Raw genomic sequence first — 15,005 nt, 5'->3', positions numbered from 1 at the left:
GTGGGTTGTCCAATCACACATTTGCAAATGTTCACCATCATGTGTCAGCCTCAAGGCTTATCTCCTGAGCAAATGGCTCAATTGTTCCCAGTTTCCCTAACCAAGGTTGCTAGAAGATGGTTCATGGTCTTGGACAAAACTCGTTACAGGACATGGAAGGATATCGGCGAGCAATTCATCAGGCAGTTCAAATATGATGATGGGACAGAAATCACCAGAAAGGATTTAGAGAGAACAAAGCAAGACTCGAGGGAATCCTTTCTGATTTTTGTGAAAAGATGGAGGAGATTAGCAGCTCAGATGATGGAGCGTCCGTCTGAGGAAGAGCAAGTCCAGATAATCATGAAAAATATTTCCCCCCAGCTCCAATATCACATGTCTTTGCAATACTATCCAGACTTCAAACACTTCATAGTGGCAGGTACCCAGATAGAAGAGGCTATGGCTCAAGGTGTATTCAACCGTAGCAACCCAAACCCCAGAGATTTCAAAAAGTCCCCTCCAGCCCAAGTCAATAGCATTTCCCGTTCCAGTGCTCAATCCTCTAGGTCCCAAGAACCTCTAGTAATGGACTATGCTCAAACCGCAACCGCACCTCGGCAACAAACCCGGGTAGAATTTACCCCTCTCCCCATTCCATCTTCAGAGGTGCTTAAGCAGTGTCTGGCTTCAGGTCGCATAACCCTACCTGCCATCCGGCCTCCACCCAATCCTCTACCTGCAAATTGGCGAGCTGACCTACACTGTGAGTACCACAGAGGTCCTGGTCATCTTACTGACAACTGCATTGCCTTGAAATATAGAATCCAGAAACTTATTGATGAGAAAGTCATTGCATTCCAGCCAAGACCCAATGTCACCCAAAACCCGCTACCCGGTCATGCTAATCCTCCCGCTGCCGTTAATGCCATAACCATAGGAGATCCTGAGTTTGACCCTCTCACCCTCATATGTGCTTTAGAACCCATTCCTGAACCCCAAATCGTCTTCTGTGATGAATCATACCTGAGGGAGTCTGTACCTCCCTTGGTAATCACCTATGAGCCACAAGTCCCTCAAATTATCACTTATGATGAGCCTGAATTAAGTGAAGTCAGACATGTGACAAGGGGCGGAAGAATTTTCAAACCTGTTGAATTGAGAGTCGAGAATCCAGGGGCATTAGCTCGAGGAGAGGAGCCGCAATATGTGAAAGACCCGGATGATGAAGTTGTGCAGCAATTGAAGAAAACACAGGCTGTTATATCTGTTTGGGGGTTGTTGATAGCATCGAAGAAACACAGAGAGGCTGTGTTGAAAGAATTGAATACCACACCGGTGTCCTCACAAATATCTCCAGAGCAACTAGCTGAGGTTGTCGCTCTGACCCAGGCCACCAGGGCCATTAGTTTCTCAGATCAGGAGCTGCCTCCTCAAGGTCGGAATCATACTAGAGCTCTTCATGTCACTATTATCTGTGGAGGCAAGAAGGTGCCATCTGTGTTGATCGATAATGGATCTGCGTTGAATGTGTGTCCATTAAGAACTGCCATTACCTTGGGTTTCGGTCCCACTGATTTTGCCGAATCAACCCTTGGTATCCTCGCATATGACAACACCCGCAGAAATGTGGTCGGAATCCTTACCACCAGGATCGTTGTAGGCGGTCAAGAATTTGAGGTGGAATTTCAGGTTATCGATATCAAGGCCTCGTTCAATATGCTTCTGGGACGTCCCTGGTTGCATAAGGAATGTGCTGTGGCTTCAACCCTTCACCAAAAATTGAAGTTCATCAAAGATGGAAAATTGATCACTGTCAGAGGTGACGAAGAGCCAGAAATAGGGCAGATAACAGGAGAAGCTCGGATCCTTCCAGTTACAAAAGCAGATGATTACAACTTGAATGGTTTCGCATTCGATGTTACTGCTATTTCCTATGAAGATGCCTCTCGGGAGGAGTTGTATTTGCCTTTTGCCATCAGTCCTGTGGTTGCCAAGATGATGAGAAAAATGAACTACTTTCCGGGTATGAATTTAGGCCGTGATCCAAGCAAAGCGTCTCACTGGCGCCCAATCAAAGCAAACTCTGGAGTTTTCGGTCTTGGGTATATACCTACTGAGGAGGAGGAGGAATCCATGAAAGAATTGTTGAAATTGAAGGAAGAAATCCGCCGCACTGGAAGGGTACTCCCGATGACTCCATATTCCTTATCAATGAATGGTCACTTTATCAAAGAAGGTGAGACTTCTCCATACTATGGGTTTTCTGAACCATGGTATGACTCAGTAACAGGGATCATGATACCGGGTTTTGAAATATTCAGTGGCCTTGCTCTCCCAGAAACAGAACCGCCGGTATATTGTGTTGAAAAAACTGTTGAGGATTGGATAGTCTGCCTTGAGCCAGATATGTTGGGGTCTTTGTTCGAAGAAGATGTGCCTGATGTTGTTTGTCAGGAGTTGCCCGTTTTAGATCATTCTAAAAAGCAAGAAGAGACTGACTGTGAAGATGTGCTAGTGGCGGTTATTCAGGACGATGCTACCTTTACTGAACCTCAGAGTCAGATTGCACCTGCAACAGAAAATCTTTCCAACTGGAGTTCTGATATTTTTCCATCTTATTTTATGGCTAAGTCAAGTCTAGTCAAGCCAACTGAATCAGTGTCAGTGCCTAGTCCAGGCGAGTCGTTTTCTGAGTTTATTTACTATATGAATCCTGAGCCTGTTCAGGATGAGTCCAAGAATAATGATGTAACTTCTTTCAATTCAATGAAATCCGATTCTCAGTATGTCTCTGTGTTTGCTTCTGACTTTAATAATGATAACACTCCCTCCTCAGACGAGGAAGAAGGGATCGACGAAACTCCCCTTGAATTGCAGCATATGCTCAAACAAGAGGAGGAACGCCGAGCCCAGCCTCTTAAAGATGAAATCAAAATTATAAACATCGGAACAGAAGATTTAATACAGGAAATACGAATTGGAAATACTCTATCCTCTGAAGAGCGCGATGAATTAATAAACCTACTTAAGGAATATAAGGAAGTTTTTGCCTGGTCCTACAAAGATATGCCCGGGTTGAGCGAAGACATTGTTCAGCACAAGCTACCTTTGTTGCCAGGAATTAAACCTAAAAAGCAGAAGCTAAGGAGAATGAAGCCCGAATGGGTCTTGAAAGTAGAAGAAGAGGTTACTAAGCAGTTGAATGCTGGGTTCCTACAAGTGGTGGAATATCCAGAATGGCTTGCAAATATAGTACCTGTACCGAAGAAAGATGGAAAGGTGAGAATGTGTGTAGATTTCAGAGATCTGAACAAGGCAAGTCCGAAAGACGATTTCCCTCTACCACATATCGATATCTTGGTAGACAATACGGCCGGGCATGAATTACTATCCTTCATGGATGGTTTCTCGGGCTACAATCAAATTAAGATGGCACCCGAAGACATGGCTAAAACCTCGTTCATTACACAATGGGGGACATATTGCTATCGGGTAATGCCATTTGGTCTTAAGAATGCTGGTGCAACATATCAAAGAGCAGCTACAGCTTTACTCCATGACATGATACATCGAGAAGTCGAAGTTTATGTCGATGATATGATTGTAAAAGCCAAGGAAAGGAGAGATCACATCCCGAACCTCAAGAAGTTCTTTGAAAGAATACTCAAATACCAGCTTCGCTTGAATCCTAGCAAGTGTGTATTCGGGGTTACCTCTGGTAAGTTGCTTGGATTCATGGTGAGTCAAAGGGGCATAGAGGTGGATCCTCAGAAAATTAAGGCTATCCAGGAGATGCCGCCACCTAGAACCGAGAAGGAAATACGGGGGTTCCTAGGAAGGATACAGTTCCTAAGACGATTCATTGCTCATCTGACTTCAACTTGTGAACCTATCTTCAAGCTATTAAAGAAAAACTCTTCCAAAGAGTGGACGGAGGAATGTCAACAGGCCTTCGAGAAAATAAAGCAAAGTTTGTCTGAACCACCGATAGTAGCACCAGTAATACCGGGGCATCCATTGCTGCTTTACTTGTCAGTAACAGAAACCACAATGGGCTGTATGTTAGCACAGCAAGATCCGGAAACCAAGCATGAAAAGGCTGTATACTATCTTAGTAAGAAGATGTTGGAGTACGAACAGAAGTATACTGTCCTAGAAAAAACCTGCTTAGCTTTGGTTTGGGCTACTCAGCGACTCAGGCATTACCTTTTATCACATAAGGTCTTGCTCCTATCAAGGATGGATCCTCTGAAATATCTCTTTGAAAAACCAGCCCTGACAGGTAGGACTGCCAGATGGTTGTTATTGTTGTCTGAATTTGACATCACCCATGTAACCCAAAAATCAGTAAAGGGCCGAGCCATTGCTGAACAATTGGCAGAAGCACCCCAAGAAGAAAATCAGCCTTTCAAGACGATGTTCCCAGATGAAGAGATCATGATGGTAGAAGATGAATATCCAGAAACTGGTTGGACCCTCTATTTTGATGGAGCAGCAAACCAAACAGGACAGGGAGTAGGGGCATTGCTTGTGTCACCTCGAAATGAGCATGTTCCCCTTGCCGTTAAGTTACAATTCAATTGCACCAACAATATGGCAGAGTATGAAGCATGCATTGTTGGGCTTGAGGCTGCATTGGCCTTAGGCATAGAGAATCTTGACGTATATGGAGATTCAATGTTAATCATTTGCCAAACCCAAGGAGAATGGAGAACCAAAGAAGAAAAGTTGCTGCCATATCATGAATACTTGGATGTTCTCGCTAAGCAATTCCAGCACATCACTTTCAGTTATTTGCCAAGGTTGAAGAATAGATTCGCCGATGCCTTAGCGACGTTAGCTTCTATGATTGACATACCTCACAATATGAAGATGAGGCCCATCACGGTTCAAGAGCAATGGGCTCCTGCATATGTTGATGCTATAGAGATAGCTGCAAGATGTCCCGATGGTAAACCATGGTATACGGACATAAAGAACTACATCTCGGGCCAGGGGCATCCCAATGAGGCGTCGAATAAGGAGATAAGGACTTTGCAGAGATTGGCAGTTAACTTTGTCATTTGTGGAGGAGAGTTATATCGACGGTCTTTCGATGGAATTCAACTCTTATGTGTCACTGAAGATCAGGCAGAAGAAATTCTCGCAGATGTTCATGAAGGGGTGTGTGGACCTCATATGAATGGGAAGATGTTGTCAAAGAAGATCCTACGTCTGGGGTACTATTGGCCAACATTGGAAGCAGATTGTCACACATTTGTGAAGAAATGCTATAAATGTCAGATACATGCGAATCTCATCCATGTACCACCTACCGAATTGCATTCTCTTACTTCTCCTTGGCCGTTTTCGGTATGGGGAATTGACATTATTGGCAAAATTTCCCCTAAGTCATCCAGTGGTCATGAGTACATACTCGTTGCAATTGACTACTTCACTAAGTGGGTTGAGGCCGCTTCTTATGCAAAGCTTACATCCGCATCAGTTGCTAAATTCATACGAACCAACATCATATGTAGATATGGGATTCCCCATGAACTTATCTCAGATAACGGATCTCATTTCAAGAAAGAAGTTATCATTCTTTGCGAAGAGTTCAAGATTAAGCATCACAAATCCTCACCTTATCGGCCGCAGACAAATGGAGCAGTGGAAGCTGCAAACAAAAATGTCAAGACTATCATTAGCAAGATGTCAGAAACTCATAAGGATTGGTCGAATAAGTTGCCGTACGCCTTGTGGGCTTACAGAACATCAATTAGAGCTTCAACTGGGGCAACCCCTTACTCTCTTGTTTATGGTATGGAAGCAGTGCTACCTGTAGAGATTCGTGTACCTTCGCTCCGAGTATTGACTGAAGTCAAGTTGCCAGAAAATGAATGGGCAGACGCCAGATATAAAGAGCTGAATATGCTAGATGAAAAGAGGTTAAAAGCGCTTTACCATGTGCAGGGTTATCAGCGCAGAATAGCCCGGGCTTTTAATAAAAAGGTTAAAATCAGAGATCTCGAAGAAGGCAATCTTGTTCTAAAAGAAAACCGAGCACCAGTGTTTGACCCAAGAGGTAAATTCAAGCCTAATTGGTCAGGGCCATACATTGTGGACCAAATCTTACCCGGAAAAGCCGTCAAGCTCTGTAATTTAAATGGAGAAATATTGTCGGAACCAACAAATCTTGATCAACTCAAGAGGTTCTATGCTTGAACACCAGAAGGCCGTCTTTTGGCCGAATAAAACCCAAATTCATAACCCAAAATCAAAAAATATATAACCTTTTGCAAACCCTTTCGAGCCTACATAAAATTTTCCTTCAAAACCCAATGTACTAGGGGCATTCCCCTGAACTACGCATGACCTGATTCCTACACTGGGATACGTAGGCAACCTGTTCACAGGTTCGGTCGAAACTCTTGCAAAACCTTAAGCCATTCTTTGAAAAGCTCTACCTCACCTGTAAAGTCCTTTTGGTGTTTAAAAAAAAAAAAAAAAAAAAAAAATGGAGCTTGAAGATCCGCTAGATTGAAAACCTGAAAAGGCGATCTAGGCAAAATTTAGGATCATTCCTCTGCTAAGTTGAAAACCTGAAAAGGCAGCTTAGGCAAAAGTTAAGGGGGTAGCCTGCTGAGTTGAAAACCTGAAAAGGCGATTCAGGCAGAAGTTAAGGTTGAACGGTCCGCCAAGTTGAAAATCTAAAAAGGAATACTTGGTCGTGGTAAGATGGGGTTCACGCCAGAAGAATTACATCGACCTCTGAACTCTCAGTAGGTCAGGCAAAAATAACAATGATTCCCGAAACTAAGGGCATTAATTTCAAAACAATCCGAAAGTTGATAGAAGGATATATGAAGTATCACTGTCTTAAAAAATAAGTGAAGATGTTTATCAGTGGAGAAACATTCTTTAAAAGAGGCTAACCTAACCCAAAAGAAAATACTGATAAGTCAGAAGCATCACGAGATCACTTGAGTAATCTTTCTTATTTTGTCTTTTTATTACCAATGTCTGTGGTTCTATTTTTAGAAAAATTTACAAATGCTATTTTAAAGAATTGTTGTAGGATGCAATCACTCTGAAGGCAGGTTCATTAACGGATTCCGAGAAACTTGGAAAAGGTGCGACTGTCACGAATGGCGAAAAATCTCTGAAGAATGATCTCTGGTCAATAACTAGAAGAAAGTTAGAGTGCCTCAAATTGGGGCAGGATGCTAATGAAGTGGCATCTCATATTCAAGCTTTGAAAGACCTTTGCTGCATGGTGGTATTGAATCATTTGCTTCCAAAGTTGTTAATTGGGGATTTCAGTTCCATTTCCCTGATAATCTTTATCAAAACCCAAACTTTCTTATCTTTTTGAGTTCATTCGAAAATGTTCTCTTATTCTCTTTGAGCATCATACAAATGTGATGTCTCATTTCCATGGAACTCCGTAAAAATACGGTGTTCCATTCTCTTCGAGTCCATACAACTATGGTCTCTTATTCTCTTTGAGCATCATACAAATGTGATGTCTCATTTTCTTGGAACTCCGCAAAAATACGGTATTCCATTCTCTTCGAGTCCATACAATTATGGTCTCTTATTCTCTTTGAGCATCGTACAAATATGATGTCTCATTTCCTTGGAAGCCGTACAAATACGGTATTTCATTCTGAGATCATTCAAAAATGTTCTCTTATTCTCTTTGAGTATCATACAAATGTGATGTCTCATTTCCATGGAATTCTGTAAAAATATGGTGTTCCATTCTCTTCAAGTCCATACAACTATGGTCTCTTATTCTCTTTGAGCATCATACAAATATGATGTCTCATTTTCCTTGGAAACCGTACAAATGCGGTATTTCATTCTGAGTTCATTCAAAAATGTTCTCTTATTCTCTTTGAGCATCATACAAATGTGATGTCTCATTTCCTTGGAACTCCGTAAAAATACGGTGTTCCATTCTCTTCGAATCCATACAACTGTGGTCTCTTATTCTCTTTGAGCATCATACAAATATGATGTCTCATTTCCTTGAAAGCCGTACGAATACGATATTTCATTCTGAGTCCATTCAAAAATGTTCTTTTGATTCTATTTGAACGTCGTACAACAATGATATCTCATCCATACGAATATGACATCTCTTACTCTCTTGAAAGTCGTATAAATATCTCGTCCTTCCTCGTCTATTCAAAAATAGTCTCTTATTCTTCTTTGGGATCCATACAAATATGGTTGCTCATTCTTTGGGAAACCGTACAAGGATGGTGTCTCATTCTGATATCTCATTCCTTGTGGGCCTGTATAACTACGGGGTCTCATTCTTATCAAATCCATACAGATACGTCTCTTAGCCCTTTGACCTCGTACAAATGCGAGGCTTCATTCTGGTTGAATCCATTCGAAATAATATCTCATGTCCTTTGAATCCATACAAATATGGAGCCTTGTTTTATCTGAGCCCATTCAAAAATGATGCTTCGTTCTCTTCAAAAAAAAAAAAAAAAAAAAAAAAAAAAAAACAAAATTTAAAAAAAAATAATAATAATAAAAAAAAAAAACTTTCGAAAGTCCCATTATTCTCTCTGAGACGGTTTGAAAATGGCGACTTGTTTCCTCTGAAACCGTTCAAAAACGGTATTCCTTTCCCTCCTAAAATCCATTTGAAAATGGTATCCCATTCCTTCATTGCCTGTTCAAAAACGGCGCCGCATCTTTTATTCTGGATTGCAAGATCTTTCCATTCAGAATAAATCCGATTCTCCGCTATTCTAAACTGCCATCTCATGGTATTTAGAGTAAGTGCTTTTTGATATATGTTCAAGTTCTAGGATTTCATCTAAGGTCTTGCATTATATTAGGTTGCGTTGTGTTTAGAGAGTCCTTTGTCGATTAAAGCTACGCAAAATGGTTTTGTCATTCTTTGCTTTGGTATTCGATAACTACATCATCTCTACCAAAGAGGGGCATCTGTAGACACCCCATTTTGATTCGTTTTAATCAACAAAGAAGTTAGTGTGATGTTGTCGAATTCTAGTGTTTTCCATTCCCGTGTTCGTCCCTTATGCTTTCTCAATCTTTCCGATCTATTCTGCAATGTTCCGCATTTTTCTTTTCGCTAGTGTTGAGGATGGTTATTCAGGAGAATCCAAGCTAGGGGAGAATTCAGACCCATTCGGTGGGCCCGCATTGGACATTTATTGGAGCTTGGACCGTCGGTGGGCCCGTATCGGATATTTGTTTAAATTTGGATCAATCAAGGGGCCCGCATATTGTTTCAATGAAAATAAGTGTTAAACCTTCTTCGATCCAACACCTAAAGATGATCATCAAGAGAACGGTCAAGATCTCAGAGAAGTCGTTTTAACAACCAATTTTGAAATGATCATCAGGTTGAGTTACTCAGGTCAGCCCATTGAAATGATTTAGGAGGACACAACCTACTTAGGTAGGGGACCCATCAATTGGATGGTCTGGATCGTCATAGAGGAATGATTTGAGGGGGCACAACCAATTTACATTGCGACCCACCATTTGAACGGTCAAGATCATCAATTGTCGCCCATCAAATGGACGGTTCGGATCATCAAATGGGAGTGATTTAAAAATGGGGTAACATATTCACATTTTGATCTATTGGATGGTTTGGATCAGCCCATAGGATTGATTAGTGGAGCACAAATTAAATCACATCGCAGCCCACTATTTGAACGGTCAAGATCATCAATTGTCGCCCATCAAATGGACAGTTCGGATCATCAAATGGGAGTGATTTAAAAATGGGGTAACATATTCACATTTTGATCTATTGGATGGCTTGGATCAGCCCATAGGATTGATTAGCGGAGCACAAATTAAATCACGTTGTCGCCCATCAAATGAACGGTTCAAATCATACTTTGGAGTGGGGCATATGATTTTATGCACAATTGGGAATTTGGTCACATATGGGACCCACTTGGGTTATCTTTTACCTACTCAAAAGGACTTTAAAAAACATGCATGGGGCCACACACATGTCAAAATTCAATGTCCACAATGGTGGCCACCTACCATGGAATATGTCCACAATGGTGGCCACCTACCATGGAATAAGTCCACAATGGTGGCCACCACCCTCCCATTCCTTTGCTATAAATAGTTCAATGAGGGAGAGTAAAAGGGACAACTCATTTCTCTTCTATGATGTGTTCTAACAAAGTTGCTATACCCCTCTCTTAAAAACAAAAACCCTTTCTCTCTCTCTCTCTCCCCATTCAAAGTGAGGAGAACAAAGAAGAAGAAAAAAAAAGATCAAGAGGAAGAAGAGCGGAAGCGATCGCACATAGGCGGGATTCTCGTGTTTTTTTCGGCTTTTGGATTCGGCAAGGAACTCATCACAGGTAGGTACACTGTTCTCGGAATTTTTCAGAATTATTTGGTATACATGATTTTTAACGAAGAAAACTAAAAGATATACTAAACAGATTCCAAAAATACTGAAATTTCGTGGGAAAATAATATGTTACTGATTCATTTTACCATGAATTTGTAAAGATTTTTGGAGTTTATTTGGTATATTATTTAATGTTTTCTTTGAAAACTATCAGATTTTAGGATAATTTGTACTAACATCAGATCATCATTAAAATTCATAAACTTTTTACAGAAGTCTTATATTTCACATTTCTTTCTGCTGTAAAAGTTTCAAGTGATTTGGATCTGGTTTCATGTGTGGTGTAGTGTTAATTCATAATCTGGGCTGAAAATTGAAAAATCCGAAGTCAGTAGTAAATAATTTCTAAAATTCATGAAAATCTCACTGCATGCTATTTATATTCATATCTTATTTCTGTAGAAATTTCATAGAATTTAGATTTATATTTCTACTAGTTTCTGTGTTAATTGTGCAATCTGGTCATTTAATTGTTTAATCAAGATTAAATGTGAAATTAATGTAAAAATCTGCAAAACTCATACAGTAAGCTACATACATTCCCATCTTGCTACTGTAAAAAGTTCAACTTATTTCGAATTTGTTTGCAATAATTTCACTTGTAAAATCACTCATATGCTTAAAATTGATAAAATCCATTGAAAATTCGAAATTAATTAAAAATCATTGTGAAAATTTCCAAAGAACTTTAAAATTCTGTCACATGTTCACTCCTTAATCCATTGAAACAGAAATTTTAGGATCTTTAGATTTCCCTGGAAAAATGGCCAGTGTATCCATAATCGTATCCCAATTGCAATCAATCTTTGACAATTTGAATATTTAAGCTATAACATGCTATTGGCTCCGAGGTTACTGTCCACGGAAATCCTGAGATTTGCCAGGCAATAAGATGCTATAACCTAAGTACTAAATTGCACAAGGAAAGAGCGCACGATTCCCTCCTTTGGATGCCATTCTGGGCCGAAATTGGTGAACCCTAGAACCATTGATATTCCTTAAGTGTCCAAAAACTGAAAATCCTTAAAATCTGAAATTCGTTAACCTCAAGAACTCAAATCGATTTATCTTGTGTCTTTCGGAACCATTGGATCATGGTTTCCGATCTAAGAACCATTAGAGCCCAATTTAGGAACCCTGGTGTCAGGTCGTGTCCTAGGTTTTAGGGAGTCCTAGAGTTAGGAGTCCAGCCTCATCACGAACGTTTGTTATGTATAACAACCGTGCCATAGGTCTAGTCACACTAGTCACCCAATCTTTCCTTAAGACAAGCCTAGTAAACTAGGATGTAGGCAAACCTGCATTAGTCTAAGGAACAATTTGCATTTAGATAAGAATCATATAGCATCTCAGATGAAATCCTAAGATAATAAAATCCTCAACTTGAATTAAATAACTTCTCTCAAAACTGTTGAAACAGTCAATTCTGTCTAGGTCGGTGTCCTAGTTGAGTTAGGCATAAGTAGCTTAGCTTAGGTGCACCGAACTACGTCGACTCTGATCCCAGTAAGGCTTGGGTACGTAGGCAGCTTGGATGTCTGATGGCATACCACCCGCGAGTCGGCACCACAAACAAATTGTGGTGTTTTGTATATTAATTTTCTTGTAAATGCTTAATCAAATCACTTAGGATTTTCCATGAAATTAGAATTCTAGGAGAACTTTCACTTAGAATGAATCCAGACAAATTAATAAATCAAGATACACATCTAGGATTCACATTAAAATTAGATCATAGGATGCATGTCACTTAGTTCGCACATTAACATAGAGTTGAATGAGCCATTTAAAATAAATTTAAAAGAATTAGCTTTTGGAATCGAAGACCGATTATCGGGCAGGAATGGTGCATGTGGCGGATAACTCCCCATACCTTCCATTCTCGTAACCAGGTAGCGAGTCTAGATTTCTGGTTAATTACGGGTCCTAGATCCCACATCTAGGTGGCGACTCTGTCAGTCTCTTTCGTGTGGAATTCGGATTGCCTTAGTGATCCCAAGTTCACAGGAAAGATTAATTCAAATCAACATTAAAATGCACACGCCAATCGCGTGGGTACGAGAGACCAAGAGAGAGAGCGCGGCGGCTCGCGCCCCACCCCTCTCGCGGGATCGGGTCCCACAGTATGCCCATAGTGCGAACGGAAGCTTGTTTGACCAATCCCGGTAAGATCGGGTTATCTTTCGAAGGATCGATTTGGTATTCTTGTTGGCTGCTTCGATAGCACCATCAGTCTGTGGCCGATACGGTGACGACTTATGGTGCTTGATTCTGAACTCTTCGCATAATGAAGCTACTTTTTTAAGTGGGAGCCATTGTATGGTATCAATTCGTGCGGGACTCCATATATGCAGATGATGTTGGCCCTGATGAACTTGGCAACCGATGCAAATGATATCGGAGCATATGAATGAGCTTTTATCCATTTAGTGAAGTAATCAATCGCGATAAGTATATGCTCATGTCCGCTGGAGGACTTTGGATAATTTTTTCCGATAACGTCAATACCCAATACTGAGAATGGAAATGGAGAAGTAGGAGAGTGTAGCTATGAAGGTGGCATATGTATCAAATTTGCACGAATCTGACACAGGTGACATTTCTTGACAAATGAGAAGCAGTCTGGTTCGAGAGTAGTCCAGAAGTAACCAAGATGAAGGATCTTTTAAGCTAACATTCTACCGTTCATGTGAGAACCACAGACCCTTGAAAGAACATCTTCTAGGATTTCTACTGCTCTGTCTTCATTGATGCACAGGAATTGAATTCCGTCGAAGGACCTGCGGTACAGCTGTCCTTCATAAATGACATACCTAAATGCTCTCCTTTATAAATGACATACCTAACTTCCAGTTTCTGTAATGCTCTTTTCTCCTTTAATGAGGCATCTGGGGGGTGCCCCCTGTCGGAGATAAGATTCTTGATATCAAAATACCAAGGTTTCTCATTTGGACATCTGGCTGTTATCTCAACTGTGTGTTTGTGTGCTGGGATCACATGTCGCTTTATTGCCAAAGAATGGACCTTCACTTCTACCGGGATATCAACCATGGATGTGAGTGTGGCTAAAGCGTTCGTGAATATGTTTCTCAATCTAGAGATGTAAGTAAAGCTGATATTGTGAAAACTTTTCATCAGGCTTGTGAGATAAGTGTGATACGGAATCATCCTATCTTCTTTAGTCAGCCATTTCCCATTTGTTTGACAAATGATGAGGAGCGAGTCTCTCTATACATCAAGGTCTTGTATATCTAACGATAGGGCTGCTTTGAGACCGGCTATGCAAGCTTCGTAATCAGCCATGTTATTGGTGCATTCGAATTGCAACTTGATGGGAATTGGTATGTGCTCGTCCCGAGGTGAGGCAAAGACAATGCCAACTCCTCTTCCTCTAGCATTTGAAGCACCATCGAAGTACATAATCCATGTAATGTCTCTAGGTGCATCTCTGATCATCATGATTCCTTCATCTGGAAATTCACGGCTCAGCTCTGTATCTTCAGTAGGTGCATCAGCTAACTGTTCTGCTATGACTCTGCCTTTGATGGATTTCTGAGTGTCATATGTAAGGTCGAATTCTGACAACAACAAGAGCCATTGAGTGGTCCTGCCGACCAGGGCTGGTTTTTCAAACAGATATTTTAATGGATCCATTCGAGATATGAGAAGGATCTTCTGAGATAGCAAGTAGTGCCTGAACCTTTGAGTGGCCTATACTAATGTTAAACAAGTTTTCTCCAATGGAGTGTAACTTAGTTCATATTCCAACATCTTCTTGTTGGGATAGCAAACTGGCATTTCTCTTCTGGTTTCAGGATCCTCTTGTGCCAACATACATCCGAGAGATGTATCAGTGGTCGAATGATATAGAAGGAACGGTCGCCCAGCAACTACAGGTGATAACATTGGTGGAGATGACACAATTCTTGATCTTTTTGAAGGCCTCTTGACATTCAAGGTTCCACCATTTGGACATGTTCTTCTTTAGAAGCTTGAAAATTAGTTCGCATGTACTTATGAGCTGGGTTATGAAACTACTTAAGTATTGAACTCTTCCCAAGAAACCTGTGATTTCTTTTTCAGTTCTCGGAGATGGCATCTCCAGAATTGCTTTGATCTTGGTAGGATCTCCTTTGATTCCTCTGTGGCTGTCAAGGAAATAGAGTAATTTTTTGTAGGTTACCTCGAAAACGCACTTATTAGGATTAAGCAGAAGCTTATACTTTGCAATCCTTTCAAAGAATTTGTTCTTCAGAGCTACAACATGATTTGATCTAGACTTGGCCTTGACAATCATGTCGTCGATGTACACCTCTACCTCCTTGTGAATCAAGTCATGTAAAAGGGTAGTCGAGGCCCTTTGATAGGTAGCACCGGCATTCTTGAGACAGAATTGCATCACCATGTAGCAGTAGGTTCCCCACTGTGTAGTAAATGTTGTCTTTGTCTTGTCTTCTGGAGCCATCTTTATCTGATGTATCCAGAAAATCCATCCATGAAGGAGAGTAAGGGATGACCTGCCATATTATCAACCAGGATGTCAATATGAGGCAAAGGAAAGTCATCCTTTGGACTGGCTCTGTTCAGATTTCTGAAATCAACACAA

The 15,005-nt window shown here is 40.8% G+C and overlaps 1 protein-coding gene across 1 annotated transcript in view; it reads right to left on the bottom strand.

Moving 5' to 3' along the window:
• The window catches only part of LOC143861455 (uncharacterized), a 28,156-nt gene extending 14,103 nt beyond the window's left edge, over positions 1–14,053 (bottom strand). Inside the window, exons 1-2 of the mRNA XM_077372385.1 lie at positions 13,656–14,053; positions 13,213–13,511 (exon numbers count right to left, since the gene is read on the bottom strand). Coding sequence (XP_077228500.1) covers positions 13,213–13,511; positions 13,656–14,053 — 697 coding nt within the window. The remainder of the gene's footprint in view (positions 1–13,212; positions 13,512–13,655) is intronic.
• Between the last annotated feature and the right edge of the window lie 952 nt (positions 14,054–15,005).

Source organism: Tasmannia lanceolata, unplaced genomic scaffold (assembly GCF_043159265.1).
Source record: "Tasmannia lanceolata isolate RefF3 unplaced genomic scaffold, GAP_Taslan_0.1 ptg000037l, whole genome shotgun sequence".
In the NCBI taxonomy this organism is placed as follows: Eukaryota; Viridiplantae; Streptophyta; class Magnoliopsida; order Canellales; family Winteraceae; genus Tasmannia; species Tasmannia lanceolata.
This window is presented reverse-complemented; position numbering and strand designations above follow the sequence as displayed.